Consider the following 21,692-nt stretch of genomic DNA (forward strand, 5'->3'; position numbering starts at 1 on the left):
TTTGGCTGGGCCTGACTTCTGTGCTAAGCTATGGAGGACCTATTGAATTTATCCATAACCTACTCTACCTTCCCATAGCCCCAGTACTGCCCAAATAATCACGTAACGGAGGCCAGTATACTTAATTAGTACCAAGGTGAACAAATCATAATGGAAAGTGGGGAGCAAACGGAATGTCCAATGGGGGAAACAATTGTCACAGTGAAAATACAGCCGCCAATGACTTTCTGATCTCCCCCCTCTCCAGAAGCTGTTGGTTAGAGAGGAACGTGACTGAATGGGCCTCTCCCCAAATCAGATTCCTATCCCTAAGCCACATACCACCCATGGCTGTTCTCTACAACCATGTGTCTCTGAATGTAAGTGCTGGAAAGATTAAAAAGTTGGATCTATGGATGCCAATTTGCATATCTCTCCTCTTCAGGATGGAGAACTTTCCTCCAGTTCAGTATCTCTCTTTTCTTCCTCCTTCTTTCCAGAACTGTCCCCAACCAGCCCTGGTCACCTACACACACAGCCTCCCAGATTTTCTCTCAAAAAACATCCATAGCTGGGAATTCTGGGAGTTCTTGTGTCTGCAAATTAGGACTACACGTTGTTGAAATGGTTAAACATGACTGTATTGTTTGTTTTGCTGCTAACAATTGTATATAGCCTGTAAATACTGATGTTTGTTTAAGACTAAGGAAAGGGCAGCTGGGTGGTGCCATAGTGCATAGAGCACCAGGCCTGGAGTCCGGAAGACTTACCTTCCTGAGTTCAAATCTGGCCTCAGATACTCACTAGCTGGGTAACTCTGGGCAAGTCACTTCACCCAGTTGGCCTCAGTTTCTTCCTCTGTAAAATGAGCTGGAGAAGGAAATGGCAAATCCCTCCAATATCTTTGCCAAGAAAGCCCCAAATGGGGTCACAAAGAGTCAGACATGACTAAAGAAACGACTGAACAACAATACTAGAGAATTATATATATGTATATGACATATATGAAACTATATTATATGTAATACACATATATACACACACAAATGTATCACATACATATGTATGTAAAGTGTTATGTATATATAGAAACATAGAGAGACAGAGGCAGACAGAGAGAAACAGAGGGAGGAAAGAAAGGGGGAGAGAGGAAGAGAGTGGGAAGAGATGAACTAAAGCTTATGGGTAAAGAAGTTTCTCTGATTTATTTAATAAACTGGTAGTGGGGGCTCAGGGCTAACTGACTAATGAGATATTGTGTGTTTCTATAAATCTATGAGAAAATATTAGGACATACCTCTTGATTGTATTAGAACTCAGGAGGAGAATTAATCAGGGGGAAAAATCAAGCTACAGGCAGAGGGGTTGGGGTTTGGTGTGGTTGTCAGCTGGCTCCCATAGCTAACACCCACCAAGGCTAAGAGGCTGAGGGTGGGGGGGGGCAATCATCATCTGCTAAAAGCCTGCTACATTCAGGCAAGGAAACTGAGGCCAGAGAGGTTGAACTCATGTCCTCTAACTCCAAAACAGCCATTATTTCTGCTCTGCCAGCTGATTCATACTTCTTCTTCATGGCCCAGCTAATAGACTCACCCTTTCTTGGCTGCCCTCAGCCCTACTCAGGTTCACCAGCACACCTGGCTGGCATTGACCTCAAGACCCTGTCTTTAGATCACCTTGTCTTCTAAAGGTCAAGAATAACCAACATGTATCAGCACATTTACAGCCCAGTTTCCAATGCTAGGGTGATTGGTGCAAGGGAGTCAACTGGTCCCATACTTTGCCTCTTGCCCTGCCTCTAATGCTCTCTATACTTAATGGACCATGATACCAAACCTGTCTCTTCTCTCCTGGGAAAACCCATGCATAAGCACGGTAATGTTGGTGCCCAGTCTGTTTGTTCCAGCATAACATGATTCCCTGTTCTCACCCCGACAGGCTATTTTCAGTCAGAAGAAAGCTGGCCAATAAATATTGCATAAAGATGCCTGAATGTCTGCAGGCAAGATTTGAAAGGCCTGTCCAAGTGTCTAAGTACCGACCTATGTTGAGTGCTGGTCTAAATACTAAGAACAGACTAGATGTGGGCTCACGCAAAGGCCTCGTCCCACTGGGCACGTCAATCTAAAGAGATCTTTTTTCTCCTGTTGTCACCCTAATTTTTTCTTTCATGGTGAAGGAAGATGCCTATGGCTGAACACTTACAAGAAACAGTCTCTGGTCTGTACCTTTGAAACAGAGTTTCCTGGAAGGTAGATGACTTGTTCCCTGTTCTCAAGCTAACCAAAGGAGAGATGGTGGGAGACTCTGGTACCAAGAGACGGTTGAAGGCTGCCTCCCTCGGCCTTTGTCTTTCGACTCATGAAAAGAATCCTTTTTGTTTCATTTGGTTTTATTGACGCCTTTTGTTTTCACATGACACTGACGCCAAATATGCCCTTCTCCCCAGTTCCTAGCCGGTGAACCTTCCTTCCTAACAAAGTAATGTCTTGGATGGTACCACATCCCATGGAGCACGCAATGAACCAGCACATGTGGTCAGCCAGAAGAAGCTAGGGCGGCTCAAGTTTTATATGGGACGTATTCAATTACAACTTCTACTATGGTGTGTACCTCCCATTATAGAAAAAAAAAAGAGAGAGAGAGAGTTCCAACAAGCTAACCAACGTGTTGACTACATCGAACGGTAGGTGCAGCATTTCGTACCCTAGCCCCCCACCTCTCCAATAAAAGTCTTAGCAATGTAGATCTAGAGACTGGAGGCCATCTCCCTCATTTTACAGAGGAGGATACTGAGGCCCATGGAGGTGAGGTCATTGCCTAAGGTCATACAAGTAAGTGGAAGAGCCAGAATTTGAACCTGGTTTTTTAGAGAAGCAGGGATTCCAAGAGCTGGAGGTGAATAGGGAGACATTCCAGGCACAGCAGACAGGTGATGCAGAGGCGTGGAGATGGGAGACCACATCATAGGTGAAGACCAGCAAGGGAGCCAATTTGGCTTTACCATAGTTGGAGTAAGAAGATTGGGAAGGTAGGAAGGGACCAGGTTGTGAGGAGCTTTCGATGCAAGACAAGGAGTTCATTTTTTTTTCACGTAATAGGGAATCTCTAGGGTCTATTGAGAGTGACATGATCAGACCTACTCTTTAGGGAATTCCCTTTGCTATCTGTGTGGAAGATGGATTGGAGCAGGGAGACCAATTATGAGGTTATTACAGCAGTCCAGAAGAGAGAGGATGAGGCCCTGAAGGAGGGTGGTAGCTGTGTGACCGGAGAAGAGGAGATGTGTTTGAGAGTTGTTGGGGAGATGGAAATGGCAGATTTGGCAACTGGTTACACATGTGGCTGAATGAGAGTGAGGAGTCAGGGAGGACACTGAGGTTGCAAACCCGGGCGAGGGTCAGGGGTGCCCTTGAATGAATGACTCAATGAAAGCATAGATCAATAAGCATTTATTAAGCACTTACTGTGTGCAAAGCACAGAGGTTACAAATAAAAAGAAAACAGTCCCCGCTCTCAAGGAGCTCCCGCCAAAGAGGGAGACAATGCATAGGGAAGGTTTCAGCTGGAGATCACAGGGAAAAGTCCCCTGGCCTTCAGGGGGCAGCTGCAAAGAAGGATTCTTCTTTAACATCATCTCCACAGATAAAGTTGTCCCCATTTCTGATGTTCAATCATTTGACAGTGATGAGAATTATTTTTTTTAAATGTATAAACAGTGTCTTAACATAGGCTTGATGCAGAGCGTGGTATCTGTTTCCTATTTCCTTTTTGTTTTGTTTTGTTTTATTTTGAATATATTTTTATCGATGTCTTTTGTTGTCATATCACAGATATTTCTCCTTGCAGCCTTCTTTCTGCCTCTTCCCAGAGAGTCTTTGCTTTTTTTAACCTTTAATTCTTTATTTTACTTTTTTCTCAATTATACGTAAATTTTTAACATTTTTTAAAAAATTCTGAGTTCCAAGTTCTCTTCCTCCCTCACCTCCCCCCTTCTTAAGAGGAAGCAATTTGAGGTAAATTATGCATGTGCAATCATGCAAAACATTTCCATATTACCCATGTTGCAAAAGAAAATGTAGACCAAAAAAAGCTTAAGAAAAATAAAGAAAGTAAAAAAGCTTTGATCTCCATTCAGACTCCCTTAGTTCTTTCACCAGAGGTGGACAGCATTTTTCCATTATGAATCCTTTAGAACTGTCTTGGATCATTGTATTGTTGAGAATAGCTAAGTCTTCCACAGTTGATCATCATACAGTATTGCTGTCACTGTGTACAACATTCTTCTGGTTCTGCTCATTTGACTCTACATCAATTCATATAGGTCTTCCCAGGTTTTTCTGAGAGCATCCTACTCATCATTTCTTATACCACAATAGTATTCCATCACAATCATGTACTACAGCTTGTTCAGCCATTCCCAAATTGTAGGGCATCCCTTCAATTTCCAATTCTTTGAGTGGCATGGATCTTGATCATGAAGACTTTCTGCTCTGCATCTTCAGAAGCTATGATAGCAACATAATAAATATGGTTGCCAGATAGCAACCCCACAGGGGATGCTTCTTAAGATGATCACTGTGGAGGCTGGATTGGAAGCAGCACACTTGGTCTGGAAGGTGCTACCTTGGCCAGGATTCTTGGGTTTGCCAGCCATAAGTGGCAGCTGGTGTTGGTAAGAAAGGCAGACAACTTTTCCATGATGACTGCTCCCATCAAAGGTGGCTGGAAGGGCAGGACTGGAAATAGGTCCAGTGGTGTGGGAGGCACTACTTTTTCCAAAGCTTTGGAATTAAGGGTCTTGGACTGTCTCCATCAGGGTCTGAAAAGAGGAGGGGGTCAAGGTGGTGCTGGTGGTTTGAGCTGTTTGGCACATGCCGTCACCTGTTTCTCCCTCAGGGTTCCTTGTTACTTTAGCTAGGCTGGCTTACCTGTCTTTGATGATAATGAAGAAGTTCAAAAGAGGGTGCATTTGAGAGGAAAAACAAGAGGTCTATATTGAACACATTGAATTTGAGATGCCAATGGAACATCTCATTTGAAATGCCCATCAGCCAGTTGATGATTCTGGACTGGAGCTCACGAGACTGAAGTCGCTTACTTAGATCTGGGAGTCATCTTCAAAGAGATGATGACTGAACCCATGGGAACCAAATGAGAGATGGAGTAGATGGAAAAGAGAAGAGGTCCAAGGATAAAACCTAAGGGGACATCCATGATTAATGGGTACAATATGGATCCAGCAAAGTAGACTGAGGAGGAGTCATACAACTGGGAGGAAAATTGAACAGAACAGTGTTACTAAATTCCAGAGAAACGAGACTGTTCAGGAGGAGATGGTCAGTAGCATCAAATGCTAAAGAGAGGTCAAAAAAGAATGAGGATTGAACAAAGGCCACCAGATCTGATGGTGAAGAAATCCCTGGTGAATTGAGAGAAAGTTGTTTCACTTGAATGATGATGCCTGAAATCGGATCTTAGAGGGCGCAGAAGAGAGTGAGAGAAGAACTGGGGTCACTGAGTGCAGTTTTCTCAAGGCATTCAGCCAAGAAGGAGAGAAGAGGCATCGGGTGATGGCTGGTGGAGATGGTTGGATCCAGTGACTCTGGGCCTATCTTATACTCAACATGCTCCCCGAACCACTTCTTATTCAAATGGCATTGAGACATTACCAAGGCGGACTGTTTTCACAAGATAGAATCAAGTCAAAAGAGATGCAGTCCGATGCCTGGGAAGCAGTTTTGTGGCCGTGTGCCTCCAGAAGATCTGACCCATAAGCTCTTCATAGTATTGAATCATTAGAATCACTGTACAGAAGCAGCCCCACAGAAGGGGTCACCACGCCCATGATCTTCCCCCTAGATTTTGCTTTGCAAGTCTTTTAAAAGCCTTGGAGCTTTGATTTGTTTCAACAATGTTTGCCTGAGGGCGGTATGTGGAAGGCCCCACCTGGGGACCTTAGGTGAGTGAAGTCACAGTTTGCTGATTTGAAATCCTCCCGAGCTCTGCCATTCTTGAAGAGGAGGGTTCCCCTGGGAGGCCAACTTCTTCAGAAGATTGCAGGGTTCCAACTTGGGGATGTCCAGATTCTTCTGGTAATATTTCTGTAATTTCTCAACCACTGTAGGTAGTCCCACTGTGGAGGCATAGAACATGGGTCCGCCCGTGTGCTTCGGCCATCCATAACCATTATTGTAGATGACATCAATGTGTTCAGGGCCAGCAGCCATGCCTTCTTCTAAGATACGAAAGCCTTCATTAATGAGGGAATACACGGTGCGCTCCAGGATCTCATCTGGTGTTATGACCCGTGGCTCAATATTATGGTTCTGCCTGTATTCAGATAGGAATTTGGAAAGCCAGGGATCTGGTTTGTGAATCCTGCCCATTGGCTTGTCATATTGATACCAGCCTTTGCCAGTCTTCTGGCCAAGTCTTCCATGTTCACACAGAATATCAGGAATTGGGCAATACCGTTTGCTGCCACGTTGGCGCACAGGCGTCCCGGGGGCTAAGGTAGGTCCTGTGAGGCCTCGATCTTTCCGTGATTTCCACCCCACATCCAACCCAGACAGATCGGCCACTCGAAAAGGACCCATTCTGTAACCAAACTCTTCTAGAACTCGATCAACTTCCTCTGGCTGGCTACCATCTTCTATTAAGAAATTATTCTGTTCATAGAAAGCAAACAGCATTCGATTGCCAACAAAGCCAAAGCAATTCCCAACCACAACGCCAACCTTTTTCATGGTTTTTGCCAAGCTCATGACAGTGGCAATGGTCGTAGGAGATGAATAACGACTAGGGATGACCTCCAATAATTTCATAACATGAGCTGGGGCGAAGAAATGGGTGCCAATGACCTGTTGAGGACGGCGCGTGGACAAAGCAATCTCGTCGATATCCAGAGCCGAGGTATTGGTGCATAGAAAGGCTGACGGCTTGCATCTGGCTGACAATTTGCTGAAGACCTGTTTCTTCAGCTTAATTTCCTCAAAAACAGCCTCAATCACTAAATCCACCTCTGCTACCTCATCCAGGGAGGTGGTGAAGTGGAGTCTTGGCCGTTTCCACTCTTGGCCACTCTGTTTCCATTTGGAGGCTTCTTGTTCTAAAAGGGAGACAATCACCATTTTGGCCTGGTCCAGCTGCTTCTCGTCCTGTTCCACGGCAATAACGGGGACGTTGGCCCTGATCAGACAGATGACGATGCCTCTTCCCATTGTTCCCAAACCTATGGATAAAGGAAGAGATTGGACCACATGAGAAAGAGCAAGGCATCTAACCAGGGAAAAGGCTAAAATCGACCCTGGACAACTGGATGGATTCCCCTCCACCCCACCCCACAAATGTTCCATTAAGTAGAGAGAAAGAGACTGGTCATCACACAATATCAAACCGGGGCTCTTTCCCTCTGGGACCCCAAGCACTAGCCTTTTCTTCATTCCCTCCACTGCTGAAATCAGACGTGTGGATGAAAAAGTTTATCACTTATAATTATACAGGCAGCTACATAGAGTGAGTCAAGAACTGGCCTTAGAGTCAAGAAACTTGGGTTTGTTTGAATCCTGCCTCTGACATCGTACTAGTTATGTGACCATTTTGGCATGCTCAAACAGGTTGGAGACACCATCTTGTTCCACTCACCATCTTTGTGACTTTCCAGACCATAATTCTCTTCTCTGAGTACCATTCCCCTTTATCTCTCCCTATGGAAGTTTGTTTCCCTTTCGTATGAGTATCTCAAGTGCTTAGCAAAGTACCTGGAATGTACTAGATATTTAATCAATGCATTTTTCATTCATTCATTTGTTCAGTCTGGAGCCAGGCCTCAGCTGGGCCCTGCCGCTCACTCCCACAAGAGGTCTGGGCAGCTATTACAACCCTCAGGGACCTTTTTCTGGTTCTTTTGCAGCCTAGGCTGCCCAGACACGTAATGATTCCTCCCCACCTATGCAAAAGCACTGCTGTCTCTGGATAAAGGTGTCCAGGCCCATGTAGCATCCAGGAGATCCCAGCAGGCCCCAGCCACTGGGATGGGGGTGACTCATGGCTTCCAGGACAGTGGGAGAATTTTCCTACCAGGAGAGAATTGGGAGTTGGGCTCAAGATGCATTATTTTGGCCCTTGGTCCCAACACAACAGTGCCCTCCCTCAGTGGCAGGACATACACTCCCGATTGAAAGATAACACAAAGCAGGGGTCAGGAAGAGGCACCCACATAGCGGCACGATATCAAAGTCTGGTGATTGAAGGATGGCTGGTCTGGCCCTCCCTCAAAATGGAGGCAGCTAGAGCACAGTGACAGTCATTTTGGCTGTGTCCCTTCTGACACTATTAAGTAGACATGGCGCCAGAAAAAGGATGCTGTGTCTCCCTTAATGCAATCTTAGGCTCACGTTAGCTTTCTTTGCTACCATGACTCATATTGAGCTTGTGGTCCAATAAGCCCCCCAGGTCTTTTCCAGACAAACTATTGTCTCACCTCCCCAGTCTTGTATATGTGAAATTGATTTTTGGATCCTCCTTTTCAAGACTTGACATTTATTTTTATTAAGTTTAATTTTAATCGATTCAACTCAGTGCTCTCACCTGTCAAGGTCCTGACCCAGTCATCCATTGTGATGGCTATATTTCCCAGCTTTGTGTCACCTTCACAATTGACAAAGATGCTTCCTGTGGTTTTATCCAAGCCACTGCTCAAAATGTTAAATAACACAGGGCCAAGAACAGATCCCTGGACTATGCCCTTGGCGGCCCCCCAAAACCTGTTGTGCTTTCTTCTTCCTCCTACTCGCCCTCCTCATCTTCAAGAAGTTATATTCTAAGAATATTAACTCCACTAATAATAATTATTATTATATCATAATAGTTAAAGAGCACAGAACAAAAAGGGCTTTTGTCAAGCACTCAAAAGCACTTCCTTTATTGGCTAGCCCTACATATGTAGTTAATTTAATTCAATGGATATTCCTTAAGTAACTAATATATGCCAGTTCCTCTGCTAGCAGTTGATGGGAAAAGTACAAAAGGAAGTACAGAAAAGAGATTCTCTAGACACATACAGGTCCTGCCACTGCTCCAGTTTCCAGGTGATAGAATACTAACCTCATCAAGCTCCAGAAAAGTGTGGTCTCCTAAATAAGATCCATAATCATTCTTAAGAATTGGGCCTAGTGGCAGCTAGGTGGCACAGTGGATAGAGCACCAGCCCTGGAGTCAGGAAGACCTGAGTTCAAATCCGACCTCAGACACATAACACTCACTAGCTGTGTGACTCTGGGCAAGTCACTTAATCCCAGTTGCCTCACATTAAAAAAAAAAAAGCGCTTCACATTTTGGGCAGCTAGGTGGTGCAGTAGATAGGGCACTGGCCCCGAAGTCAGGAGGACCTGAGTTCAAATCTGACCTCAGGCCAAACACTTGACACTTACTACTGTCATTTAACCCCAATTGCCTTAAAATAGAAAAAAAAAAAGAATTGGGCCTAACTATCCACACAAGAAAAACCAAGTGGATGAAAAATGTCCAATATGCAGACAATAATACTCAGTAGACTCTATCAGTGCCTATAGCTTAGACAGGCACTGGGCAGTGCACTAGGTCCAGAATAGGAGAGCAGACTGAGCTGCCTTCAGGGAAACTGCCGTGTTTTGTAATCCCCTAAGCTTGTTCCCAAAAAAAATAGTCAATTCCTTAATTTTTTTTTCCCTGAGGATGCTGCACGGTGACCACGCATGAAGTATCACAGTCCTCAAAGAATTAAAGCTGTATCCGAACAGAAACGTGTTGGCCCATGGTAGGCACAGACAGGCTGCCCCACATCACCTACCAAGAACTGCCCAAGAGATGGAGAGTAAAAGATGTCATCAGAGAAGCATGCAGCTGGAGAAGTAGAAGACTTCATCACACGGCAAGAGTGAGCAATGACTCACGGTCCACTCACACGCTCCACTGATAACCATGTACGTGATGTCCAAAGAACCAGAAGAAGACCCCCAGAACTTTGGGTGGGGAGTATTTGTGGGAAGACATGGAGAAGAGTCCTTTGGGTTGAGAAGGCATGGGACGCTTGAAATCTGTTGCCGTCAATGGAGGAAATCAGAGAGTGACTAGAGTGTTGGACTTTGTGTCAGGAAGACCTGGGTTCAAAGCCCTCTTCTGACACTTACCAGTTATACAATCTTAGCCAAGTCACGTAAGTTTAAGCCTCAGTTTCTTCACCTCTAAAATGGGGGTACTAATATCCAGAGTGTCTATCTCCCAGGAGTATGTGGCTTCCAGTGCTTAGTATGATGTCTGGCACATACTAGGCACTTCATAAGTGTTTATTAACTCACTGGATGGCTCAAATAAGATGGGCAGGCATGGAAAAAAAATAATTGTTCTGAAAAAGATATGGGCATTTTGGTGAATGAAAAATTTAGTATCTGTTACCCATAAGATGAGGCAACTAAACCAGTGGATGTGATCCTGGGCTGTAGTGAGAGCTGTATCTTCTTGGAACAAGGACATGGTGGTCCTTCTGTACTCTGCCTTTGTCCTATGTCACCTGGAGAGCCTTCATTGGTGTCCAGTTTGGGGAGCCACTGATGAGCTCAGGGAGCATCCAGAAGAGGGTGATGAGGATGGAGGAAGAGCCTGGAGTTGATGTTAGAGGAGGACCACTTGAAGAAACTCAGGGAAGGTTAAGCCTGGAGAAAAGACTGAGGGGGGCAGAAGACCAAACATGTCCTGTTTGGTCCCAAAGGACAGAACCAGGAGCCACTGGGAGAAGTTTCCAAGAGGCCAACTCAGGTCCCTCCTACCTCTCTGATTCAGTAATTCTGTGACCCCACGAACAGGTAGAGAGCCACAGAACCATGAACATTAGTAACTTATGAAGGCTGTCTCCTAAGCCATACAGGGATTGTGCTGTGTCTGTGAAAGGGTCACAGATCCTGAAGAGATTTGGCTTCTTGCCCTAGGACCTAAGCAAGTGTTTTGTAATGCTCTGGGGTGGAAAATCGCATAGACTATCTGGACTTCTTACCCACAACCGCCGCAGATGAGACAGGCTGTGCTGAGGAGTTCTTCCATGACGCCCCAGAGGGAGTTGACCACTTCCCCACAGATCTCTCAGCAAAGAAGGCATACTGCAGGGCTCTTGCTTGTCCTGAACTGAGAAGGTGCAGGAACAGCTCTTTCTCTTTCTCTTTCCCTTCTGCGTAGGGGTATTGGACAGCAGCCTGGACAGCTCGGACGCAGGCCTCCCGAGAAATACACCCCGGGTACTGTTTTCTCATCTTGAGCAGGGCTTCCTGGAAAATCGTGTCCATATTTGGCAGCTTCTGAACCTCCCTTGTCTTGAGTCTCCGAGAGCCTATGGGCCGACCTGAAAGAAACAGAACTGAAGTTAGAGCCTTCTAAAGGTTACCTGCGAGCACGCACATCCGGGAAAGAGAAATTAAAAAACACAAACAAGACTCATTTCACTAAGTAATTAATGTTGAGATTTTAATTATGCTCATTAGGACAATTAGTAAGCCCCTAATAATAGCAGCTGTGACATGTTCTCACTTCATGCCTGTCCTCGCTAGCTAGTGTTTTATCAATTTGAGGAAATTTTTCATCCCTTAATTCCATCATGAAAATAAGTATCCACCTGCCGGTCCATCTACACCCAACCTTCATTTGATGCTAGGGAAGAACTTCAGTCTGTTCATGGGATTTTAAAGGAAAAAATGTACTCAGGTTAAGGCATTCTCTAAAAAATATTTATTTCAAAAGAATTTTCAGAGCGTTGTGGATGAACGTAATGCCAGGAAGACTTGGGTTTGAATTCCCCCCGATGCTGTGAGGTTCAGTGGAAAAGCCCTGGCTTTGGAATTGGAGGTTCTGCTTATCAAATTATCATCCCTCTCCTCAGTGAGGCAGTTTTAAGGCGCCTTCTAGCTCCAAATTAGAATGCTATATTTCTATGATGGGCACTAGGTGGCGCCCTAGTACATAGAGCGCAGGGCCTGGAGTCGGGAAGACTCATCTCCCCGAGTTCAAATCCAGCCTCAGGAGATTACTAGATGGGTGACCCTGGGAAAGTCACATAACTCTGCTTGCCTCAATGTCCTCATTTGTCAGATGAGCTGGAGAAGGAAATGGCAAACTACTCCAGTATCTTGCAAGAAACCCCAAATGGGGTCATGAAGAGTTGGACACAACTGAAACGACTGAACAATTAACAACAACATATTCCTACAGTCCTATAGCTTCTGGTGTAACACAAAGAGTCCTGGCTCTGGGTTCAAATCCTGGCTTTTCCACTTACTACGTGTGTAAGCTTGGGCTGGTCATTTTCTCTGGGCCTCAGTTTCCCCATTTGTAAAATGAGAGGGCTGGGCTAGATAGTCTCTAGGATTCTCTGAACCCCAGAACATCTTCAAGGATCTATCCCTCCTATCTTATCCTAAGATCACCAAAGTTTCCAAGGGAGGATTCTTCAATATCCAGGCGCCCTCCAGTGGCCAAATTGTGAAATGTTGGGAACAGGAAAAAAAAAACCCAACGGAATAGAAGGCTAGTTCCTCTTCCTCCTCTTCTTCAGAGAATCTTTCTGAGCTGGAAGGAGCCTACAGAGGCATGGAGGTAGTGCACTCGTGAGAAAGCATCTCCTCTTCTACAGTATACCGGACAAGTGCTAGACTTGGAGTCAGGAAGACCTGAGTTCAAATCCTGCTTTGGATCCTTACCAGCTGTGTGACCCTGGGCAAGTCACTTAACCTCTGTCTGCCTCAGTTTGTTCAACAGCAAAACGGGGATAATAGCAGCACTTCCCTTGTCGGGTTTGTTGTGAGGATTAAACAACACGACACGTGTAAACCTTTAGGAACTCTAAGGTTCTATGTAAATTACTATTATTACATTGTTAACGCGTGAATCTGTGCCTGTCATTGCCCTGCTCAAGAGGCATCAGCATCCGGGAGAAAATGCAAGCCGCTCTGCGGGCATTCTCATGCTTTCCCAATCTTATTCCAGCAAGAAGCCTCTGCCGGGCTTTAATCGGGGGCTCTGCCTCCGAGACAAGCCCTCACTTAGCCTGTCGACGTCTTCTCTGTACCTGCTGGTTTGTCTGCTGTCTTGTCCCTCAGGCTGGGAGCTCCTCGAGGGCGGGGTCTGGTTTTGCCTTTCTTTGCATCCTCAGTGCTTAGCACATTGCCTGGCACATAGTAGGTGCTCAGTCTTCCATGCTTCTTCTTCTTCTTTTTTTTTTTTTTGCTTTTTGGTGAGGCAACCGGGGTTAAGTGACTTGCCCAGGGTCACACAGCTAGTAAATGCCAAGTGTCTGAGGCCAAATTTGAACTCAGGTCCTCCTGACTCCAAAGCCAGAATTCTATCTACTCCACCACCTAGCTGCCCCGTTTCTGCGCTTCTTAAAGAAACATCACTCTCTTTACACAGTCTACTTTCCAGCCAAAGTGACCTATTTGTGGCTTCTTGAGGATGACCTTGTATCTCCCATCTGTGTGCCTTTGCCCAGTTCATCTCCCATGCCTAGGATGCCCTCCCTCCTCACTTCTACCTGTTAGAATCTGAGGCTTCCTTCAAAGCTCGCCTTAAGTATCACCTCCTGTATAATCAGACCTTGATCTCCCCAGCTGTACCCCACCCCAATTACTCCATATTTACTATAAAAATATTTTGCATTATGGGGTATAGAAATCTATCCTGCCCTACAGGAAAATAGAAAAGGAAGGGGATAAGAGAAGGGGGTGGGGGAGATAGAAGGGAGAGCGGATTAGGAGAAGGAGTATTCAGAATGCACACTGTTTTGGGGTGGGGAGAGGGATGAGATGGAGAGAAAATTTGAAACTCAAAATCTTGTGGAAGTGAATGTTGAAAACTAAAAATAGATAAATTAATTAAAAAAAAATTTTTTTAAATTTGCCTTTACTGAAGGGAGGAGCCAAGATGGCAGAGGGAAAGCAGTGACCCTGCTTGAGCTCTCCCCCAAACCCCTCCAAATACTCATAAAAAATGTCTCTAAACAAATTCTGAAGCAGCAGAACCCACAAAAAGACAGAGTGAAACAAATTTCCAGCCCAAGACAACCTGGAAAATTGATCAGAAAGTTGTATCATGCCGGGCTGGGAGTGCAGAGCGACGTGGGCACGCAGGCCGCAGCAAACCTGGAGCAGGCCTCAGACGACTGAATCACGGGAAGCTGTGGAGGTTTCCAGACTCCTCAATCCACCAATGCCAAAGACAACTTAGAAGGTCAGTGGGAAAAGTCTGTTTCTGTCAGTGCTGAGACAGGAAGGTAGGGTTTCAGCTCCACTCCCCAAGAGTGTGGCATGGGGGAGGGGGGGCAGCAGCTGCTTCCCGAGCTTCTGGCCCACAGACTGAGGGGGAATCCAGTGGCTGATCAGAGAGGGATTGCAGGGATCTCTTTGCCAGTGCTGAGGCAGGAATCTCTTGCTTTGCCCGTGTTTGGATCTGGGTCACAGTTCTAGGCAGCAGTGCTGGGGTGAGGAGGAGCACTGGCTTGGTGGAGCTTGTAGTGGCTGTGGAGAGGAACCCCTTCTCACAGTTACAGGACAGAAAGGAGGTACTTGTGGTCACAGGCCAGGAAGGGAGTAAACACCTCGCCCCTTATCATACCACCTTGGAAGAAATGAAAATTTACAGGGCCCTAAAAGTATCTCTGAAAACAGCTACACAAACCCCTGAAGCTTGGGACAGTACATTCTCCACATTGGAAGCAGACTCTTACCTTAACAAAGAGTTTAAAACTCAAGTAATTGGCTGGGATCATGAGCAAGCAGCGCAAAAAGAGTCAGACTATATAATCTTACTTTGGTGAAAAGAAGATCAAAATATACAACCAGAAGAAGACAACAAAGTCAAAGCTCCTACATCCAAAGCCTCCAAGAAAAATATGAATCAGTCCCAGGCCTTGGAAGAGCTCAAAAGGGATTTTGAGAAGCAAGAAGGGAAGTAGAGGAAAAACTGAGAGTGATGCAAGAAAATCATAAAAACAAGTCAACAGCTTGCTAAAGGAGACCCAAAAAAATACTGAAGAAAATAACACCTTAAAAAATAGCCTAACCCAAATGGCAAAAGAGGTCCAAAAAGCCAATGAGGAAAAAATGCCCTAAAAAAAAATTGGCCAAATGGAAAAGGAAGTCCAAAAGCTTACTGAAGAAAATACTTCCTTAAAAATTAGAATAGAGCAATTGGAAGATAGTGACTTTATGAGAAATCAGACACAGTAAACAAATCCAAAAGAATGAAAAATTAGAAAACAATGTGAAATATCTCATTGGAAAAACAACTGACCTGGAAAATAGATCCAGGAGAGAGAATTTAAAAATTATTGGACTATCTGAAAGCCATGATCAAAAAAAGAGCCTAGACATCATCTTTCAAGAAATTATCAAGGAAAACTGCCCTGATATATTAGAACCAGAGGGCAAAATAGAAATTGAAAGAATCCACAGATCTCCTCCTGAAAGAGATCCCCAAAGGAAAACTCCTAGGAATATTATAGCCAAATTCCAGAGTTCCCAGGTCAAGGAGAAAATATTACAAGCTGCCAGAAGGAAACAATTCAAGTACTGTGGAAACACAATCAGGATAACACAAGATTTAGCAGCTTCTACATTAAAGGACCGCAGGGCATGGAATATAATATTCCGGAGGGCAAAGGAGATAGGATTACAACCAAGAATCACCTACCCAGCAAAACTGAGTATAATCCTTCAGGGGCAAAGATGGTCATTCAGTGAAATAGAGGACTTTCAAGCATTCTTGATGAAAAGACCAGAGCTGAATAGAAATTTGACTTTCATACATACTCAAGTGGAACATGAAGAGGTAAACGGGAAAGAGAAATCATAAGAGACTTATTAAGATTGAACTGTTTACATTCCTGCATGGAAAGATGATATTTATAACTCATGAGACCTTTGTCAGTATTAGGGTAGTTGAGGAAAAAAAATTATATGTATGTATATATAGATAGATAGATAGAGGGCACAGGGTGAGTTGAAGATTAAGGGGTCATATCTGGAGAATAAAATTAAGGGATGAGAGAGGATTATACTCAGAGAAGAAGAAAGGGAGAGGTAGAATGGGGTAAATTATCTCACACACACACACACAAAAGAAAAGTCTCTTGCAGTGGAGGGGAAACAGCGGAAGGTGAGAGGGAATGAGTGAATCTTATTCTCATAGGATTTGGCTTAAGGAGGGAATAACATACACATTCATTTGGGTATGGAAATCTGTCTTACCCTACAGGAAAATAGGGGCGAAGGGGACAAGAGAGCAGGGGATGATAGAGAGGAGGGCAGATTGGGAAAGGGGGGGTATCAGAAGTAAATACTTCTGAGGAGGGACAGGGTCAAAAGAAAGAATAGAATAAATGGGAGGGCAGGATAGGATTAAGGGAAATAGAGTTAGTTTTTCACAACATGTCTACTATGGAAGTGTTTTGCATAACTGCACATGTATAACCTATATTGAGTTGCTTGCCTTTTCAATGAGGGTGGGTGGGGAGGGAGGAAGACAGAAAATTTGAAGCCTAAAGTTTTAAAAACATATGTTTAAAAAAATGTTTTCACATGCTACTGGGAAATAAGAAATACAGGAAATGGGGTACAGAAGTCTATCCTGCCCTACAGGAAAATAGAAGGGGAAGGGGATAAGAGAAGGGGAGAAAGATAGAAGAGAGGACAGACTAGGGGAAGGGATATTCAGAATGCATGCCATCTTGGGGTGGGGGGAAGGAGGAGATGGGGTGAAAATTTGGAGCTCAAAAACTTGTGGGAGTGAATGTTGAAAACTAAAAATAAATAAATTTATATTAAAAAAATAAAAATAAAAATTCAACACCCCCCCCAAAAAAAGCTGCTTGTCCCATGTGATAATGCATTGCTCTTCCAGAATGGCTTTCATCTGGAGATCTCTAAGTGCCTTGCAAACATTAATTAAGGCAGTTAGACAACACCCTTTTCTAGGAAATAAGTATCAATATGCCCTGGGGTACCTAAACAGCTGTCAGATGGTAACTCAACTTGTCAGGCAACTGCCTGGAAAAAAAAGGAAGAACTCTTAAGGAAATTGGTGAAGTTTCTGAACAGCAGTGAGGAACAGATCGCTTTCAGCTATAATAGAGCAATGGGCCTTTTGGACTAATGCCAAAGGCAAATGGGCAGCAAGGCAGTTGCATCAGGGCTCCTACTTTTCAGAGGCACTAAACTTCAATTTTGCATTAAAAATAAAGTTAAGCTGTGAACAATTTATTGCTATGTTTCATTATGAAGAATTATGAAACTGTGCTTCATTATGAATAATATAACTGGTCTATAAGAATGAAAACTGCTTGCTTATTTGGTATTTTAATAAAAGGAGTCCTTTGTGAAAAAAAAAATTTGCCTTTACTGAGAAATTAATCAGACAGTAAAAGCGTTTACTACGTGCCTACTATGTTCTAGGTACAGTGCTAGGTAGTGGGGATACAAATTCAGAAAATAATGTAGTCCCTACTCTGAAGGAGCTCATTTGTGTAGATACATTAGAATGTAGGCTCCCTGAGGGCAAGGGTTGTTTCACTTTTGTCTTTGTGCCACTAGTACCAAGCACAGAGAATGAACCTTGAATGTTTGTGGGTTGATTGCTTTCTGACATCTCTAGAAGATGGAACCTGGAGAATCTTAGGCTTTACCAAAGAGACCTATGAGCCAAACCATGTTAGAATCCCTAGTGGAGAGCTCGTCACGTCTGTGTTATCAGAACAACGTTAACTGAGGGGTGGACGTGACATTTTTCGCCTGCAGTTCATGCTTTGAAGCCACACTCCCACTGAAGAGCTGGGTGCATGACTACTTTGTCCCTTTGGGGCTCTTAGGGTAGCCCTGAAAGATCAAAAGGTGTCTTTCTAAAGCTATTACTCATGAGCCCCCACTGGTGTGCTTCTTACTATGGTTATGAGTAGACTACCAATTAGTCAGCTAAGGTGCACAGGTTTGGACTTGGAATCAGGAAGACCTGAGTTCAAATCCTGCCACAGACATTTCACTAGCTCTAACCCTAATTAACTCTGCTTCTCTTTCCTCAACCAATTCCTTCTCAAGGTGTTAGCTGGAACAAGCTCTCTTCTCCACTAGCCCAAATCTCAAAATCTCTTGGATTCTTATGTAGTTGACTTTCAGCCAATCAGTTTCTATCCAATATCACTCCTGTGGAGTGAGGACCTCCCCTCCCTTTATTTCAAAGCTTATCATGGATTTATTCAATAGAAAAGTGTTCTCATTAAGTTATGTTATCAAGGCTTAGCATCTTAACACTTTAAAAGGTGTGGAGTGATTTGATTTATTCAACCTAACCAGCCAGCCCAAGAACTGGGCTGAGTAGCTGCTGAAATGTTTTCAAAATAGTGTCAATAATGCTTAGAAGCTCGTTGCTTACCTGAAACTTCTCTGGCCAACTTGATGGCTTCCTCAACTGGATCTGAGCTCACGATTTTGTCCAGTATTCCCAGTTTGAGTGCTTCAGGAGCTGAAATATGTCTCCCTGCCACAAAGAAGTGTTTGGACAAAAGGGTGATAATCCCAGAACCCCAGAATTTCTGAGCTGGAAGCCAACTTGGTCGGCAATATGGTAGACTGGATTAGACATCTGGCATTGGAGCCATAAAGCCTGGGTCATCATGACAGTTTTAAACCTGGAAAGGACCTTAGAGGTCACCTGGTCGAGCCCATTCATTTTACAGATGAGGAAACTAAGGTTGAGAGAGAGGAAGTGACAAATGGGGTCATCCCAGTAGCGTGATGGTGGGAGAGCTAGGATTTGAACCCAGGTCCTCTGACTCCAAATTATACCAAATCCAAATCTCAGATAGTTATTAACTGTGTGACTTTGGGCAAATCATTTTGCTACTCCATGCCTCAGTTTCCACACCTGTAAAATGAGGGGATTGGACTACATCGTCTCTGAGATCTCTTCTAGCTCTAGATCAACCAGACAGCCCCCACCATGACGTGGCTGACAAGTGGCCATCCAGCCTTTGCTTAAAGATTTCCAAGTGATGGGGAAACCCCTGCTTCTAACTTTGGGACAGCTTTAATTATTATGATTTTTCTTGCCATCCAACCCAAAACTGTCACTCTGAGACTTCCATCCACTGCTCCAAGTCAGCATGCCTTGTGGGGCCAAGTGGGTCTTCCCACACAACAGTCTTTCCTCATGCAAGAAATCTTTCCCTCTCATCCACATCTCTTTTCTCATCCTTTAAGGACCAACCCAGATACCACCCCCTCCAGGCAACCTTCCCCTTGAAGACAAATAAAGTTGAGACTTTATTTGGTCGTAGCACTCCCAAGAGGTAGGCTGGACAGACGCCATTACCCAAGAACCAAGAAACGGAGGGCCACAGGGACGAGCCCAAGGTCGTTTGGTGAGGGAGGGACATGAGCAGGACTGGAACGCTTGTCTTCAGCCTCTCTGAACGATGGACTGCCCACCCTCCTCAGCCTCACTCGTGTATATATTATGATAGACAATTGGATTTACCTGAGGTGATCAGGTCAAGGGCAGCAGGTATCCCGATGAGCCTGGGAAGAAGCTGGGTCCCTCTTGCACCTGGGAGAAGTCCGAGGTTGACCTCTGGAAAACCAACTCGAGCCTATCGAATATGGAAGTACACCCAGATTGGTAAGCTGTTCTGATAGAGTCAGCAGAAGCATGCATTCACACAGAATCCCACTCAGGAGGGAGCCTGGAAGCCATCCTGAGCCACCTAGAGATGAAAAGGGATCCCCACCATCACATCCCCAACAGCGCGGGTGCCTCAGCCTCTGCTCAGACTCCATGCAAGGACAGCTCCCTTTCCTGACGTCTAACCCAATTGGTCACTGTACAAATTCCCTTCCGTAATTCCCAGTTCTATCATCTGGGGCCAAGCTGAATGAGTCTGACCCCTCTGCCACACCACTGACAGCCTTTTGTAACTGCAAACAGCCATCACAGCCCTTTGGGTTGTCTCTCTTTTTTTTTTTTTTTTTGGTGAGGCAATCGGGGTTAAGTGACTTGCCCAGAGTCACACAGCTAGTGTCAAGTGTCTGAGGCCAGATCTGAACTCAGGTCATCCTAACTTCAAGGCCAGAGCTCTACCACTGCAACACCTAGCTGCCCACCCCCTTTTTTGGAGGGGCTAGGCAATCAGGGTTAAGTGACTTGCCCAGAGTCACACAGCTAGTAAGTGTCAAGTGTCTGAGTCCGGATTTGAACTCGGGTCCTCCTGAGTCCAGGGCCGATGCTCTACCCACCACGCCAGCTAGCCTCCCCTGGGTCATCTCTCATGCAGGCTAAACAGGCTCTGCTCCTCTAATGGGCCATCCTGGGGTGCAGCCCGGGCACTCTTCTCTGGACATGCTCTAGCTTTTCAAAGCCCTTTTCAAACCATGGTGCTGAGAACTGCGGAGTGGAACTGGGAGTCTGCCACTTACAGGGTACCCTGTTCCTGCTTCTACAAAATGAGAAAACTGGACTAACACATCAAAGGCATCTTCTAGCACTGATCCTAGGAATGATGGTCCATGTGTGACATAATCATCATAATAGCTAACACCGATACAGTGCCTGCTGTGTGCCAGGTACTTTACAATTATCATCTCCTTTGATTCGCACAACAACCCTGACAGGTAGATGCTGTTATTGTCTCCAATTTACAGGTGAGGAAACTGAGGCAAACAGGGTGAACTGACTTGCCCAGGGTCACACAGCTAGTATTGTCTGGGTGGGCCAGATTTAAACTCAGGGCTTCCCGACTCTAGGTGCAGTGCTCTGTGTGCTACGGCACCACCTAACTGCACTTTTCTTGGTTTAGAAAATGCTATTACAAGGGGCAGCTAGGTGGCACAGTGGATAGAGCCCTGACCTTGGAGTCAGGAGGACCTGAGTTCAATTGCGGCCTCAGACACTAGACATTTACTAGCTGTGTGACCCTGGGCAAGTCACTTAACCTCTGGACAAGGAAAGGGCAAACCCCTCCAATTCTCTTTGCCAAGAAAACCCCACGGGCAGTCTGGGCCACAGGGTCATGGAGAGCTGGACGTGACTCAACAGGACAACAACTCAGCCCAGCCCCCCGTCATTCTGTCCTCCCAGTCGAGGGTGGTCATGCCTTCTTATCCTTTTCAACAATCGTCTGAAGCTGGCGTCAGAGAGAGCCCCCGGGGTCCAGCCAGAGCTGTTACCTTGGCGTCAGCAATCCTGTAGTGACAGCCCAGAGCCAATTCCAGGCCTCCTCCCAGAGCCAGGTCCTCAATGGCAGCCACCAAAGGCTTCTCCATCTCCATCAAATTATCAATGACTGAGGGTAATGCATTGGTTCGCGTAACTGGTTGGCTAAAGCCTCGAATATCAGCACCTAAGTAAATGAAGAGAACACGAGTGCCATGGGAAAAAGCCTTGTTCAGGATGAACCCACTAGACAGCTTTTGGGAGGCAGTCTGGTGTGGCGGACAGAGCACTAGACAGAGTCAGGAAGATGTGGGTTCAAGTCCTACCTCTGACCCTTGTGAGCTTTCCCAATTTATCTCTCTGAGCCTCAGTTTCCTTATCTATAAAATGGAGACATAAGAATCAATCAAGTAAGAGACAGAGATGAGGAGCGAGTGCATTCCAGGCATGGGAGCCAACCGACTTCAGATGTTCCCTCTCTCCACGGTCAGATC

General features: G+C 45.1%; 1 protein-coding gene across 1 annotated transcript in view; it reads right to left on the reverse strand.

The window, feature by feature from the left end:
- Nucleotides 1-3,414: 3,414 nt before the first annotated feature.
- The window catches only part of EHHADH (enoyl-CoA hydratase and 3-hydroxyacyl CoA dehydrogenase), a 28,782-nt gene continuing 10,504 nt past the window's right edge, over nucleotides 3,415-21,692 (reverse strand). Inside the window, exons 3-7 of the mRNA XM_021005754.2 lie at nucleotides 21,213-21,385; nucleotides 19,528-19,639; nucleotides 18,424-18,528; nucleotides 11,012-11,353; nucleotides 3,415-7,213 (exon numbers count right to left, since the gene is read on the reverse strand). Coding sequence (XP_020861413.1) covers nucleotides 5,952-7,213; nucleotides 11,012-11,353; nucleotides 18,424-18,528; nucleotides 19,528-19,639; nucleotides 21,213-21,385 — 1,994 coding nt within the window. The 3' untranslated portion in view covers nucleotides 3,415-5,951. The remainder of the gene's footprint in view (nucleotides 7,214-11,011; nucleotides 11,354-18,423; nucleotides 18,529-19,527; nucleotides 19,640-21,212; nucleotides 21,386-21,692) is intronic.

The sequence above is a fragment of the Phascolarctos cinereus genome, unplaced genomic scaffold (genome assembly GCF_003287225.1).
Source record: "Phascolarctos cinereus isolate Bilbo 61053 unplaced genomic scaffold, phaCin_HiC Scaffold_5;HRSCAF=322, whole genome shotgun sequence".
In the NCBI taxonomy this organism is placed as follows: Eukaryota; Metazoa; Chordata; class Mammalia; order Diprotodontia; family Phascolarctidae; genus Phascolarctos; species Phascolarctos cinereus.